The sequence below is a fragment of the Haliaeetus leucocephalus genome, unplaced genomic scaffold, assembly GCF_000737465.1.
Source record: "Haliaeetus leucocephalus isolate CR32 unplaced genomic scaffold, Haliaeetus_leucocephalus-4.0 Scaffold262, whole genome shotgun sequence".
Taxonomy (NCBI): Eukaryota; Metazoa; Chordata; class Aves; order Accipitriformes; family Accipitridae; genus Haliaeetus; species Haliaeetus leucocephalus.
In genome coordinates, this window is record NW_010972698.1 from 10195004 (window position 1) to 10209880 (window position 14877).

Genomic DNA, 14877 nt, shown 5'->3' on the forward strand with positions numbered 1-14877 from the left:
CTAAAGCACCAAGAGCACACACAAATACAGATACATTCCCTACACTCATTATTGCACACAGATCTTACTGTTTCTCTGTACAAACACAACCTGCTTTTTACATTTTCTTGCTGCATCATCCAGTGAGCTGAGCTGTTGAATGAAATTTGGTTCATTTTTTCATAATAGCTCTTTACACCTCAACGCCAAGTTCAAATGATTAATAAAGAATTTATTATTTGATGAATTGATAAATTTCTTCAAAATAAAATTCACTGAAAGACTGTCACCTTTCAGATTTATTTCTCTTTCCATTTTCCTCTATGGCTGTGAAACCATACTTTTGGCAGGGACAGTACCTGGAAGTACCTTTCTTCCCTGTCAAGAGTTTGGCTTCACTTCCCCAAGAAAGAAAAAGAGGTAGTAGCTATTTTGAGAGAGACAACATCTTTGTTTTTCTTACCAAATCCTTTGTTTCACCCCCCATTAAGGATGATCCTGAATTCTGTGACTCACTGCCAGTTCTCCCCAAGGATGTCAGTGCACTGGCACTAAACGATAGGCTGCATCTTGGGTTATACAACATATCCATTGAAACCAAGGAGCATTAGAAATCATTCTTTACAGCAGTAATACCCAAACCACTCACCCAGCCGCAGTCTGTCTCTTGGGAACTCCCATTTACTGCTGTCATAGGGAAGACGGTCACACTGCTCGTCAAGAGGCATTTCCTCTGGATCCATTATAATTGACAGGTATCCTGTTTTAATATCTGTGGCATCAGGCTAAAAACAGGGTGTGGAGAAATTATTCACAGTATTTACCCTGCAATTCTAATGGGAGAGAGCGAGCTGTCATCTACAAGACTGAGTGCTGTCTGGGGAGTTCCCTGAATTCCAGACTTAGCTGTGAATTTTATTTGGAACCATGAATGCATCACTTCAGCTTCCTGCCTCTCTGTTTTTTTATAGCTGAGAAATAAATGTTTACGTATGCCTGCCACTCATAGGTGTTGGAAAGAGTCACTGATTAATGTTGGTAAACACTCTGAGGACACAAAATCTATCACTGTCTTCTACCTGTATCTGTTAAAGGAAATCAGTACTTTTCTATGGGAACTCCACGAGTTGCATTTCCTGGTGCACTGCAGAGCATTTTGGCATTTTCATAGTGCTTTGTTTTGCAGTCTTGATTCTCCATAGTTATCCACTTCATGGCTATTGCTTATTACAATTTAAAATTGATTGAAAGCTGGTGAAAACTGCTACTTCTAATGCTGCTAAGTGAGAAATTGTGATTTGGTGGGTCCTGTGAGCAGACTTGCACGGGTGTAAAATGTAATAGGAAATTCACTGTTGTCCACAACTGTTAAATTGAGGTCAGGGAGGAAAACAGTAATTTAATCACTGTATTTGCAATAGGAGGGGAAATTTTACTCAAGTGTTGGGGATCAACACTGGGACTGTAGTTTGGTGAGCTTCAGAGCAGAGAGCTGTGGTTGCCTTTCTGTTTGCTGTTTGTTTTAGGAAAAACACACCTAACTTCCTTGGATCTTTACTGAAACTTTACTTTTTTGAGTCACAAAAGGGAGGTGAAAGAATAGCAAGTCTTGGAGACAAAATAAGCTGTGTTGTTTGAGCTCATTTCTAGAGCAAACATCCTAGGATCTTTCTTAAAACAGGGCCCCCTTTAATACCTACATTCCAGAGAAATCTTACAGGACAAGTGCTGAAATCAAGCCCTCATTTTAGGGGATTTAGGATTTTTTTCAGTTTCCTAATCTTGCAAGCCAGTTTGACTCATGAAGAGGGAGGAGCCTGATTTTATGGTACCGTGGAAGTGGGTAGAAATTTCACAAGTGCAAGTGATCTCCTGAGAAGTCAAAGGACTATCAGCAGAAATCTTGGACTGAAATTTTATAGGAACATTTTGCACAGTTCTTCTACCATCTGTCCCAAACATTCTGCCCTAAACTCTGATACTACGCATAAACTGGGCCCAATCCCAGACCCTTTGTGCAATAGGGAACCTCTCTTACTTTTCTCAGTTTCCGAATGAATAGGGTCAGAAGAAGCCAGAAGAGGGTAGCGGCTAGACCAGTGCAGACCAAAATGATAACTTCAATGTTGGATTTCTCCTCAGAACCTGTAGGTTAAATGTACAACCAAATTTTAAATGTAGCCAAAGTCCATGACTGAACAATAGTTCTCCTCAGTTCAACACAATATATGCATTTCGCTTTAGCTTGGACCTCACCTTGTATTTTAATGAAGGCTGATGTGCTGTCTTGGCCCATGTCGTTAGATGCTTTGCATTCATAGAGCCCTTCATCATCCTTTTTCACTCGCTCAATGACCAGGGTATTATTTTCCATGGAAATTCCTGTTGTAAGGGATTTTGGTTAATATTATCACAATAACCTACCTGCCTACAAATGCTTTTATGAGTCAAGAGAACTGAAAGTCAGCTCCTATCCACGCAGGCCTGGTATGCACTGTTGTTAGGAGGCATTTTAATACTATGCTCCTCATTGTGGTCTGGCAACAACCTTTCCCTGACATTTTTTTTCTCCTCAATACCTGTGTAAATTGCTTGGGGTTCATTTAACCATAGCAAATGTGGCTGTTAATTTATTATGAGCAGACAGAGCCTGAGAAAACTTCTATGAAACTTAGTGAAGTGATGGGAAGATAGGTTTTCTGATAGCAATGAGATACATTGGGAAAAAAGGGAACTCGGGGAAATTATTGGAGGAAGCCAATGTCTTGGAGGCTGTGGGAAGTGATGGGAGTTCTAACATGTGGAACATGGGAATCAGGTTATGCACATCCCTGGAAAAATCACTGAGTGGAGCAATCCTGGATTCACAGGCAGCCGGGGGCCAGAGGTGGAGTGGGAAGAGGTAGGTTGAAGAGATATGACCTATATGAGTCTTTTCTACGTTTAATTTTCCTGATTAATTTTCCACATTTAATTTTTCCTGATTTTTGGCACAAAACTGTGAGCTCATCTGCTTCACTAAGGATGTATTTGGGGCAGAAATAGGGAAACAGGTCAGACTTTGAATCCAAAAGGGAAGGACATTTTGAGTTTCTGGGTGTTGTGCCTATGAATCCTGTTGTTAACAAGAGTGCTGCACATAACTTGCCATGCACTGTGCTGAAATATTTACCCTGAGGTGCTTTTTCCAAATAGTTTATGTATGTTTCCACTGGTTGGATGTGTTACGTGCTTGTCCCTCTAGAATGATTTATAAAATTTCAGTAGCTATAAAGAGTTTCTCTCAGAACGGTCTGAGCTGAATTATGGATGATCCTGGATTTCCTACCTAGTCCAAGATGCAAAATTAAAGTCACAGGACCAGCTACTGACATGGGATTCTTCATGATTTATAGGAGATCTCAGGACAGGGAGCTGAGAAGGAATTCCAGGCTCAGATAAGGGAGCGCATGCTCCCTGCCCATGGTAGCACTGCACCTGTACTGCTCTATACCGGTTGAGCTGAGAGTACATTCTCATTACTAAGTTGTGGGAGGTAAAGAAAGGATGTGTAATATGCCATGGTGTGCCCTGGACCTCACTGTTAGGTGACTGCCCACAATTTGCTGCAACATATTCTGATCAGGCCCCAAGGATATCTGACAGGTCAGGCTTGTGTTTTCAGACCCACCTGACAAGCAGATACACTCTGTCTCCGTTTTGTAGACAAACTGTTGTCTCACACAAGCAGACTGAACAGCAGCATGCTGTACTCCTTGATTTACTAATGCTATGCTAATGTATGCAGACTATCTGGCTGACTCTGCAGACACGAACATTGCCACATGCAGAAGGCAAGCTGCATAAGCAGGCATTGGGTTGCAACCGGTTGGCAGCTTTGACCTCAAAGCTCAAGTTGGAGACTGCTGCAGTGGTCTGATATATTTGGATTTGTGTGTGCATTTCCCGAAGTTGTGTATATCATCCTGACTCAGCCATGCTTGCAGTAGCCATGGAGTTGTAGGTCCTGTGTTTGTGGTGAACCTGCAAGTCCATTAAACTGTGTTACATACAACACTGCAGCATGCTCAGGAAGCAAGTACACTTACCTGATGCTGCTGAAATGGGGTAGCCATTCTTCCTCCACGTAATTTGAGGTTCTGGCGTTCCACTGACTCTGCACTCCAGAATGATCTTGCCGCTGATGTTAACCTCCAGATCTGTGAGGTTTTGTATCACATACGGTGCTGCCTTTGCTACAGTCATGAAGGAAAACAGTACACAGTAAGATTTCAGAAGGCGCTTCCCTCAGTTCTGCCATCTTCTCTCCTTTGGCCACCTGCATGGCCTCTCTGGGCTGGAAGTGGCAAAGATTTGGTTGATGAGTGGTAGCAAAAATTCCCCCGAAGATTATAGGAGGAGTGGGTGAGTTTATTTGGCTTATTTTCAAACTGACTAAGCTTAGATTCGGCTTCAGCTCAAACCTCCTTGAGTTTCTCATCCTCTGAAGAAAACAGAGGACAGTGAGTGGGTAGAGCGAATGCAGAGTGAATATAAAAAAAGAAAGGAAGAGGCAAAGAGGAAACAGTTCTAAGGATTCTGTGTCCTCCATCATGAGTGCAGTTATCTGCTTACTACAAAGCATGTTAACCTCCACTTTATGTTCATTTATGAAAGGTACAGGAAAGCAATGTATAAAACCACAAGCACATCATAAAAAATACATAAAATCTGCAATAAGGACAGTAGCTGATGGGTGTTAGTACTTTTAAAAGACCTTGTTTGTATAGGGGGAGGAGGGCTGGTTTGGAGGAGCATTTCCATGCATGTTCTCTAGAAGAATTGCCTCTCTGACATGTGCCGGACAAATAACAGAGCCCAGTAATTCTCAGAAGAATATGATCAAGGTTCCAGTTCTCCAATGGATGTATTCCCAGTTTAGCTGTGTTTTTCCCATAGCCATCATGTGTAGGTGTCTGTGTAGGTGGAAATTTGACTAAATGAATAAAAATATCTGCCAGGGGAGAGAAAAGTGAATTGCCTGAATGCAGAGTGCAGAGAAAGCGCAGTGCCTCCATGGCAGATGATGCTGACAGGTGGCTCCAGTACCGGCTGTGGGGACAAGCCAAACCACTAGCACTCTGTAATACCAGGGTGAGATTCTTTCCCTTCCTCCGCACTTCAGGAAGAAGCAGGTGCTTATGCCATTTCTTAAAATAAATCACCTCCCACTCAGGTATCTGAGCTGTGCTAGCCACAGCTGTGGTGTGGGTGAGCATTTTCTCCTTGTGTGTGTGCCTGCATGAAGGGGGAAGGGACTGCGAGAATGATGTTGGCTGCACGGGGTAGGAGACTGCATGGGAAATGTGCTCGTTCACTTAAACAAGGATGAAGCCAGCACTGCATGGCCTGTTTTTCACCTAAGTGACAAGCGCTTATGGCAGCATAGCTGTCCCTTCGATGTCTCATTAGCCATTAATGTAAGCAGAGAAGCCAATTTGAAAATCACTGTCTAATTCGGCTTCTGAAGAACTCTGTCTTCTGCACCCTGGCTTGCTGCTGTTTATTTCAATTCTACTCTGTTTCTGTGCTTTGGGTTTTTCTTCACCATTGGAAGATACAGAATAAATTCACCCATACCAGCAGGACTTTTTCTTCTGAGAAGGCTTAGAGCCAATCACTCACTTTCTTCACTATGAAGCAGAAGAAATTTCACTAATTTTCAGTGAGTTTCTACTGGAAGAAGTGTCCTGCCCTTTATATTCACATAGCGAAGAAGCCAGGCTTCAGGATCTGTAGTGTTACTATTTTTATGAAAATAGAAGAGTTGGGGGGTTGGGTATAAGTAAGAAAATACTGTTGTTACAATGAAGTGTATCCCACTTACCCAGAATAAATGGTACATGTCACTTGATATATACACTTGACCAGTGACATTTGTGATTACATCTACTGGCTCCAAATCTACTTAGGTATTAGTATCATCCTGACAGCTGTAAGTGGGTGGAGTCTTCTACCAAAGTCATACAGATCTGGGCTGACAGTCCCAAATGACAGGGTTGTGCTGTTAGTCACATAGTGGGTGATGCCTTTTCTCCTCAGTCAACACTATATCTGTACCCAGGATGGAGTTAGGAAGATAAAATGCAGCTGAAATCACCTTTATGTGTAAGGCAAATATTTTATACAAAACCAGCAGTGGCTTGATGAGTAGTATGTATGGCTACATGTCAATCCACGTACAGTAATCAAAAAAACCCCCAAACCAGAGCACAAAGTCTATATTAGGACAGTCCCCAAGAAATGCTGGGCACCTTCCTCTTTGAAAGGCTTCAAAGGGAGCAGCAGATGCACAGTGTTTCTGCTCTGGCAGCAGAACGATAGCATGTCCCACTGCAATTTTCCGTTGGCAGGACCTACCTCTGACGAGGAGCTGAGTGTGCTGTTCTAGTGTGTCGGTGCTGTTGTGCTGGTTCTGGGCTCTGCACTTGTAGAGACCACTCTGTTCCTTCGTGATGTTAGTAATGACCAATGTCAAAGAAATGGAATAGTTGTCAGTTGTCTTGATCACTGCGTCACTGAGAGCCGCCTCTGAGGAGGGGTAATACCAGGCCAGGTGACTGTAGATGTACTTGGAGGCCCGGCAGGTCAGCCGGACATCATTCCCCACAATGGTTGTGACTTGTGGGTCTGTTTGCAACCCAAATGGCACATCTAGGAGGAAGAGAAAACATGTTTGCAATTAAGTCACAACTGAGAAGATCTTTGGCTGCCCGTTTGTAACTTGATGGTCAAATTTCAAAGACCAACCATAATGGAATGAGCCAATTTTAATGAGACCCGCATTTGCATGTGCAAACAGGCACTGGTGCTTGTGAATTAGGTAGATGAATGTACCCCTCCTGTCTCAGTGCTGACCTGTGGTAATTTGGCCTCCAGCATTCTAATCATTACATTTTCAAGTAATGAATTGAAAGTTTATATATAGAAGCAGTTAATGGACTAAGAGAGTTTAATCAAGAGAGACTGCCATCCAGGTAGACAAATGTGTTCGCGAGCTCTTCTCTTTCTATCTGCAATCAGTGCTCGAAAGCATAATTGCATAAGAATAAAGAAACCTATTCCCATTTCTCTGAAGTAACACTCTCTTTCTTCACCACTGAACAATCTTCCCAATTCTCTCTTATTTCAGCTATGCCGATATTTATTTTCATCACGTGTGCCTTGGTGGATGTTTACTTGGTCACTGAATGGATTAACTGATCTAATGATGTATAAGTCCTTGAGGCCTTTATATTTAGCAGAGAAATACTTTGAGGCATGAGTCCAATCTATCCACAAAAGAGTAAGCTGTTTCTTGTTCTATTTTTAGTAACTTTTCACTCCAGAAAAAAAATCAGTTTTCCTGAAGTGGCAAACTGAATCCATTTGAAGACAAGAAAACATGTTTCTGAGTAGAATGCCAGAGTCTGGCCTATAGACACATTCCTATTACTGCATTAGCTGCCAGAGATCTACAATTAAATTGTGTCTGAAAGATACTCTTTTCCCTTTTTATTCTGTTAGTTTCAGTGATCTATCCACCCAGCAGACTTGAATGAAAGTGCATTGATAACCACAGTGACCTGGAATTATGCTTCTGTCTGTTAGGTCAGGATTTTAAAGCAGCTGAGAGTTACGAGGAACCCCATATAAATTTTACCAGATGTAGTACAGGGGTGGGACACTTTAGGAGGACTTGCTCTGGATTACTTTCTGAACATGAACACTGTTTGCAATAAATCTGATAGATTGTTGCTTCAGTACCAAGCTGTTAGCAAGATGCTTTCTTGAGCTAGGATGAAATGGATGGTACTTTGAGAAGGACAGAAGTTAAAGGGGAGCAAGTACACATTGCACTTGCAATCTGACAAATTCCACATGGGAGCTGGAATTTGGCCAGGGGGTCACACTGCCGACTCTTGCAAAAAGTTCTGCTGAAGCTATAGTTGAACATAAATAGTGAGGCTGTTGAAATAACCAATCTGCCTTATATAATAAACCATATATTATATAAAATACAGAGCCCTGAAGGAGCTTTCAGATATGATTAAAAGTCTCTCTTCTTCACAAGTCATCTGGAATAGAACCAATAAGCTTTGATTCATGGTTTTTAAAGACTGGCACCAAAAATGTTTTACAAAAGATCCAAAAAGAGAAGACACCCCTCAGGCCACAGCTGTGGCAATTGTTATTTTTCTTTTCTTTCCTTTTCATGAAAGAAAGTTTACTTTATGCAGTGTTTTGTTAGGCTCAGTTGCTCTCTTTCTTGCTTGGTGCTAGCTGCACGCTCAAACTGACTTGTGTAATACATCCATTCTTCACATCTGATGTCCTGTGGTTCTAACATGTCAAGATGACGCTTATCAAAAAGAGTGAAAAGTCTGAGGCCAGCAGAACTTCTCTAAAGAGGAAGAATTAAGGTCCAGTGAAAACACTGGGCTGTGGCATGAGCAGCATCTCAGCATCTCTCCTGAATCTGTCAAACCGAAATAGGGAAAAAGTGCCCTCTTAAATTGCCTGTTTCTTAGTTTCTCTTCTAAGCATTTGCTATTTGCTCCAGCAACAGTTACAGTACTAAGGTAGATGGATCTTTGGTTAGACTCAGTGCTTTAGTAAGCTCAATGGTCTGGGAGACCTCCTGAGATCCCCTCCAGCCTGAATTATCCCATGATCCTAAGTGCTGGGTCTCAGTGAAAGTATAAAGGGATTCCAGGTAAAGTGATGAGGTAGGAGTTTGATCACGTTACCTGGGGTAAAACACAGTGAACCCCTTGTTGTGGCTTAACCTGCAGATCTGCAGGGCAAGCTAAACCTTGGCCTTAAGCAGTTAGGCTGGCAGCCCCATTTGCCCTTGCTTCTGCTTCTCAGGAAGCCTTTTCTTCAGGAGAATTTCTTCTTACAACTTGCAGCCCCGTTTGTTTTGCAGGGTGAGTTTCCCTGAATGGCTGTGGGAGAAAGCCCACCCCAAGGGAAATACTGCATCTCTTGGGATGAGGCATTGGCTTGTGTGTGGCAGTGACAGCATGGGCTGGAGCACCCAGAGATCTCTGACATTTTGGCGCAAATTCCCCGTTAATTTGATGTGTTAATTTCTAAGCCCTAAATTGTGAAGGAAGCTTGATAGTTTCACCTTGCTGCTGGATTTCACCAGTGCAGGGTTTTTTCTACCAACTTAACATTCTGGGAGCAGAGGCCTGGCTTGTTTTTCTTATCATTTCTTCTACTGACATTTTTTATTTAGCATTTTGAATATTTTTAGCTGGAACCTGTGCTATTCTCTTCCATCTTGTTAGCCTTTCAAGAAGCTCTTTCAGCTCCAATAGAATATTCATTGATTTTCATTACAGTGCAAGGAAAGAGAGGAAAAAAAAAGTCTTTCTTGCTCTCCTCTCTCTTTTTTCCTCCTACCTGGATTATTTGGGGAGTAACTGCAGCTTTGAGAGCACATTATAAGTCAGTTCATCTCTTAGACTACTTTGCTTACACAGTCTTGAACCTGAGCAGTGATTAACTTCCTCTCTCTGAACAGATACAGTGTTTTATAAGACTCCTAATAAGTTGGCTAAAAGAATGCACCATGGGGCCTTTTCTCTTTTATCAGCAGTCACCAAACATTTGTCTTTTGTATTGTATTACAGTGTAGTAGCTGCGAATTTCACTCTTGACTGTGCAGGATTCCATGGCAAAATAGGGAAATGAGCCATTGGGGGAAGGTAAAAAGTCAGCATAAATCAAAAGAAAGTCTGGCTCCATTTGTATTTACAAGGAATTAATTGGTTTTAATTTCCTGTGCTTTGCACAATAATCTGTGTAATTCAAAACTTCTGCTCTTTCCCAAATTCCATCCCCGTGCCTGTCAGGGTGGGGGGGGGTTGCTATCAAGCATATGCATGTAGGGAGAGTGAGAAAAAGAAAGGGTGAGCCCTACCATCTGAAACAGTGCAGAGCTTTTCATAAATCCTGTAAACATGTCAGGAATAAGCAAATTGAGAGTGGCAAGCAGTTGTAGAACAGCCCAGTTCATACATTGTTCTAGTATCTGATAGCAAATTTTTATCTCATGTTTGAAATATAACATTTTCTTTCTGGTAGAAATCTTTAACTCCATTTTTCTGAGTTGTTTTTGCAATCAGATAGGCACTTGAAAAGGGGCTTTTGTTATTATTTGTTATTCTTATCATAATTCATTTATATTCCAAGAACATTCATAGGTTTCATATGGGTGGGATCCCATTTTGTTGTACGTAGTACAATCATACAAAGGCTAGAATTTGATTTAATGTGGACCTACAGTAATATATAGTTGCCCTTTCCAAGGTGCAGACCAGAGATTAGAAGGTAAATAATACTTGTTCATGGTAGAGAATGCCGCCAGGAGACATCAGGTCAGTTTTTCACTGCACTAGGAAGGTTGCAGTCTGCCTTGAGTGTCCTTTGGTGCGTAACCGGTGGTAGGCAATGACATGAGGCAGTTCTGAGCATCTGATGGCTCGCCCACATTACCTCTGCCTATGGCAAAAAAGTCATCTGACTTAAATGGGAACACTGATGTCAAAACTGTGGTAGGCAAGATAGGCAGGAGACAGATTTTGTAACCGCAAGAAACAGTAAAAAGGATTTACACAAAACAAAAATACTGGAATAAAGAGTTAGGCTAGGGCATGATGGATAACACTGCTACTGCATTGCTAGGGGAGTTTCTGCTGCCGTAAACAACTTCAGGAGAGATTCAGTGGGACATTGACAGGCAGGACATCTGCAGAAGGAGCTCAGAGAGGCTTCAGGGCTGTCACTGAATGATAACATTTCTCATCATGTTGGACCCCTTATATGGTTTGGTTTCAGCATGATCTCCAAACGCTGTTGACCCTTCACTGAAATGAATTTTGCTGGCAAAGAAATGATTTAAAAATAGATACCAATGCTATTTCTAGTGTCCGTGGGAGTTTTTGGGGGGGCTCTGCAGTGGAAGAACAAAATGGGTGTTGACATTATTCCATTGGGATAAATACATTTTTCTGAAATTAGTATGGTGGTGATGAAAACAGCAGATTGAAGTAAGGCATGTCCCCAGAAAGCAGGTGCAGCCTGGACAACATCTGATGAAGTTTCTCTGTAACACTGCCATATCCTGACAAAACATTTCAACCCTGACCTAGTGGAAGAGGTTTTTGAGCGAAGAAGAGAGTTTAGCCTCTGTATCATCTTCAGATTTCTTGCCGGGGAGAAATTAGTTAAGCTCAATTCAGCCAAAATGTTTGAAAGCAGCTCAGGATCCACCAGCTTGTTTTTCGGTAGGAGATAATGGGAGATCAGGTCTTTAAAATCCACAAATTGCTGAATTAGTTATGGAGTCCCACAACTAGCAGCTGTTTTGCAGAGAACAGAGCACTGTGAAGTGCTACAAACATTTGCTAGACATTGTCCTAAAGGCCCACACATCACTTGTGTGCTCTCAGACTCTAACTCAGCCTTTATCTCAGCTTTTAGCTTCGATCTGCATAAAATTAATCAGCCTAGCAATTGTAAAGAGACCTGCTTAAAGCCTTACACTCTTGGACTTCCCCTGTTTGGTACCTCACAAACTGTCCCTGAATGTCCCTCCAACACTGAGATTACAGGCAACTCCTGGTGAGAGTAACCTGGCAGTCGCTTAGCCTCCTCCAAGTGCACCCAGTAGAAGACAGTGCTTTTTTTTCATCTGTGAGGCAGACCTTTGGCAGAAAGAAGCTCTTCGAGCAGCCTGGCCACTTGCTGCAGTAATATGCATTACTCAGCAGAGGACCGTCATGTAAAGAAACCCAGCAGCAGGTCACTCTGCTGCTATTTTACCCCTGCAACATGACCTACTTTTGGATCAGGATGGCCACATTTAGAAAGATTTCATTTCTTTCTAATCATAAACACCACTATTTTTAAACACAGCACTTATAAAAGTCAGTCATGCTTGTTCAGCATCTGCCTCTTCCCCAGAATGTCACAGACTCACAGTCTTTTCTTCACAGGCAAGAATATATCTGTCTTGCCAAGCCCTATTCACCTCCTGGTGTTTTGGTGGAAACATTTCCACCATAACCGCTGTCAGCAATGTCCAGTCATTCATTTCCTTCATAATTAAAATTGGATGATTAGTCTCAAAACATTGCTAGATTGATCTTAAAATAAAAAATCTGAAATATTAGCTCACTGTGGGGGAAAAAAACCCTACATAACTTTATTATTAAAATAAAACATAGTTGTGAAAAGTGTGTGGATTGATCTAACCCTTTGAATCTGACCTTATGCTGGTTGCTTATTTAGTTGCTCCAGCATTGGTTTTAGTCACCAAGTATTACAAAGTACTGTGAATAGCTTGGAAACATACAGCTTTGAGTAACCCATCCAAACATAATAGCTGACAGAATTCAGAGCAGAAACAAACCCACGTGAAGACTCAACGCTTGGAAGTGGCGAAGTGTAAAATTAATAGCTGGTCTTCTGCCTGCCTTGGACATCTTGAGGACCTCTTATGTCTGAGATGTGTCTCCCAAAAGTGCACCCTGAAGGGCTTTTTCCTAAGTAAATTAGGGCTTTGGAAAATACCTTTTGGAGGCTTAAACCCCCTTCTGTCTCCATAAGGCATTGGGGTAGTACAAAGAAGCTGTAAGTGGAGGTGAAATCTTTCTGCCATATGGCAGCAGCTTCATTATTGTTGGATGACATTTTTCTGTGCACTACACAGCACTTCTGTGTAGTAAGAATGGTAACAATGTTTAGTGACCCCCTTTTAGGTTAGCCTGATTTGAAATGTGCTGAAATTACTTCAGAGCAATGGAGTCAAACAACACAGGACACAAGAGAGGCAGAGGAGTGCAGAGCACTGCCACAAGCGAGCTTTGCCCTCAGAACTTGCTTCATGGGGAAGAACCCAAGTAGTGAGAATCAGACATTTACCTTCCAGGATACTTCTGCACTCTTTGTTCTAAAAATTGTTATTTTGACGCAAATTCTACCAGCCAACATCCACTCATCCAGAAAGTGAGCACAGAAATAGTTCAGTTTGTTCTGGTTAAGCACTTGAACAAGGCTGTCCCTGGACTCTTCTCTTTTTTTAAACTCCCATCTTTCTTAAAAGCATTATGTAGGTCTTGATCTCACTACTGAAGAATTTCTGTGCTGAAAGGTTAAGCAGATATTTGTTTGGATTTGTGTTCTTTGGAGAAATAGCATGTCCACCTCCTCCCTCCTTAAAGGGCACTGGAAAGGCTAATTACTCAGGCAGGGATCCAATGTCACAACAACTCCCAGCGTTATCAGCCCTGGATTGGGTCTGAATATTGGCCTAGCTCACCTTTGCTCTGTCTGCTGACTTAATTGGAGACCAACCATTCTCCTGAGTCAGGGAGAGGCTTCAGGCCTTTGGAAGACTACAGAGGACTTGGCTCTTGCTAGAGGTTTCATGAGGACAGCGCTGAAATGTCATGAGTGTTGCTTTAAGACACAGGTAGCTAGACTCAGGGCCTGCATCTGCAGCTTGAGAAGGGCAAAAGGGGCATCAGGTCTGATGCTGGACATGTCAAACTCAGCTGTGCACTGACGCAGGACCCAGCCTTGCATGTGGTGAAGAACCTGGGACTGTGTGACTGGGAGTGCTCTGAAAACATGACATGCAGGGTTCCCAGAAGTTTTAATGAGCACTCACCAGCCATATAGAACTTTAAGGTAAATCAGATCATCAGCATCTAGTTTTTGTGTAGTGTCTCTTGTGTTGTTTACCTGAGACGTAAAACTCAATGCTCCTCTCTTCTTCACCGATCTTGTTTGAAGCCACACAGTAATAGATTCCTGATGCACTGCTGTTTTCCGTAGTTAGTGTGCTCACAATCTGCCAGACAAAGAGAAGAAATAAAGGCTTTGAGTGTAGTGTAGGCTTAGCAGAGAGGCTTGAAAGTAGTGGATAATTATATGTTTTATGGTAGAAAAACAGTTAACAAAGGAGTTTCTACTAATGAGTGAAGCTCACAGACAAGTGCTTTTATTAGATTTTTGGTCTCTCATCTCACATCACCTCAGCCCAGTTAATTCTCTTCCCTCCTCTTTCCTAAACCTTCCCCTTCTTTTCTTCCTGTCTCGCCCATGAAAAACAGGGTTCCCCTTTGATAGACTGCGAAGGTCTTTGCATGGCAACGTCAGCAAAAAGCTAAAGTGGAGGACCTAGGACATTAACCTAAGACACTGGAAATGAAGCCCCACATTCACCTATTTTCTTTTCCGCTTTTCAGTTATGGTTCCCTTGGGTAACAGGGCACCCACATTTGCATGGAAAGCAGGTCATTCATATGAATGTGGTATAAAGAATATTGCAGGATTTTGTTTTGCTTTGCTTTGATATAACCCCAGGAAAGGGAGGGAGGGATGTGGCTCATTTGGGCCCCAGCTCACTCTTATAAATTGTGCTTGGAAGCCCTTTGATTCCATAATCCTTCCTCAGAGCCTTACCAGAACTTGTGTGGTAAGTAGGGAAGCTCTGGAGAAGCTGCCTGTGCTCAGACACTTGGCAAATGCAGAAAGAAAGGGAGAATCCTGAAGGAGAAGGAAGGAACACTTGCCCTTGGCTTCATCACATAGAGAAAGGAAGTGGTTCAGTTACTCATGGGGCTGAACTCAAACACGTCCTTAAGAACCTGTGTTCCTTAAACAGCCTAAGCCTCTGCTTCTGTATAGGGCCTTCTTAATGACGAGCCAGCCATATGGCACTCCCCTGTCCCTGTCGTGATGCAACATCATAAGCTCATGGAGGACTATCCACAGGTCATGGCTTTAATTATTTCTAGTACTTCCTTGGGGCTGCTAGCAAGAAAGCAGGGTCTAACCCACCAAGACAGAGATGTTCTTGAA

At 42.3% G+C, this 14877-nt stretch overlaps 1 protein-coding gene across 1 annotated transcript in view; it reads right to left on the reverse strand.

Annotated features, from left to right (window-relative positions):
* LOC104832724 (vascular endothelial growth factor receptor kdr-like) overlaps positions 1-14877 on the reverse strand; it is a 135266-nt gene that overhangs the window by 31620 nt on the left and 88769 nt on the right. Inside the window, exons 12-17 of the mRNA XM_010569070.1 lie at positions 13756-13864; positions 6379-6672; positions 4068-4214; positions 2236-2361; positions 2018-2124; positions 629-764 (exon numbers count right to left, since the gene is read on the reverse strand). Coding sequence (XP_010567372.1) covers positions 629-764; positions 2018-2124; positions 2236-2361; positions 4068-4214; positions 6379-6672; positions 13756-13864 — 919 coding nt within the window. The remainder of the gene's footprint in view (positions 1-628; positions 765-2017; positions 2125-2235; positions 2362-4067; positions 4215-6378; positions 6673-13755; positions 13865-14877) is intronic.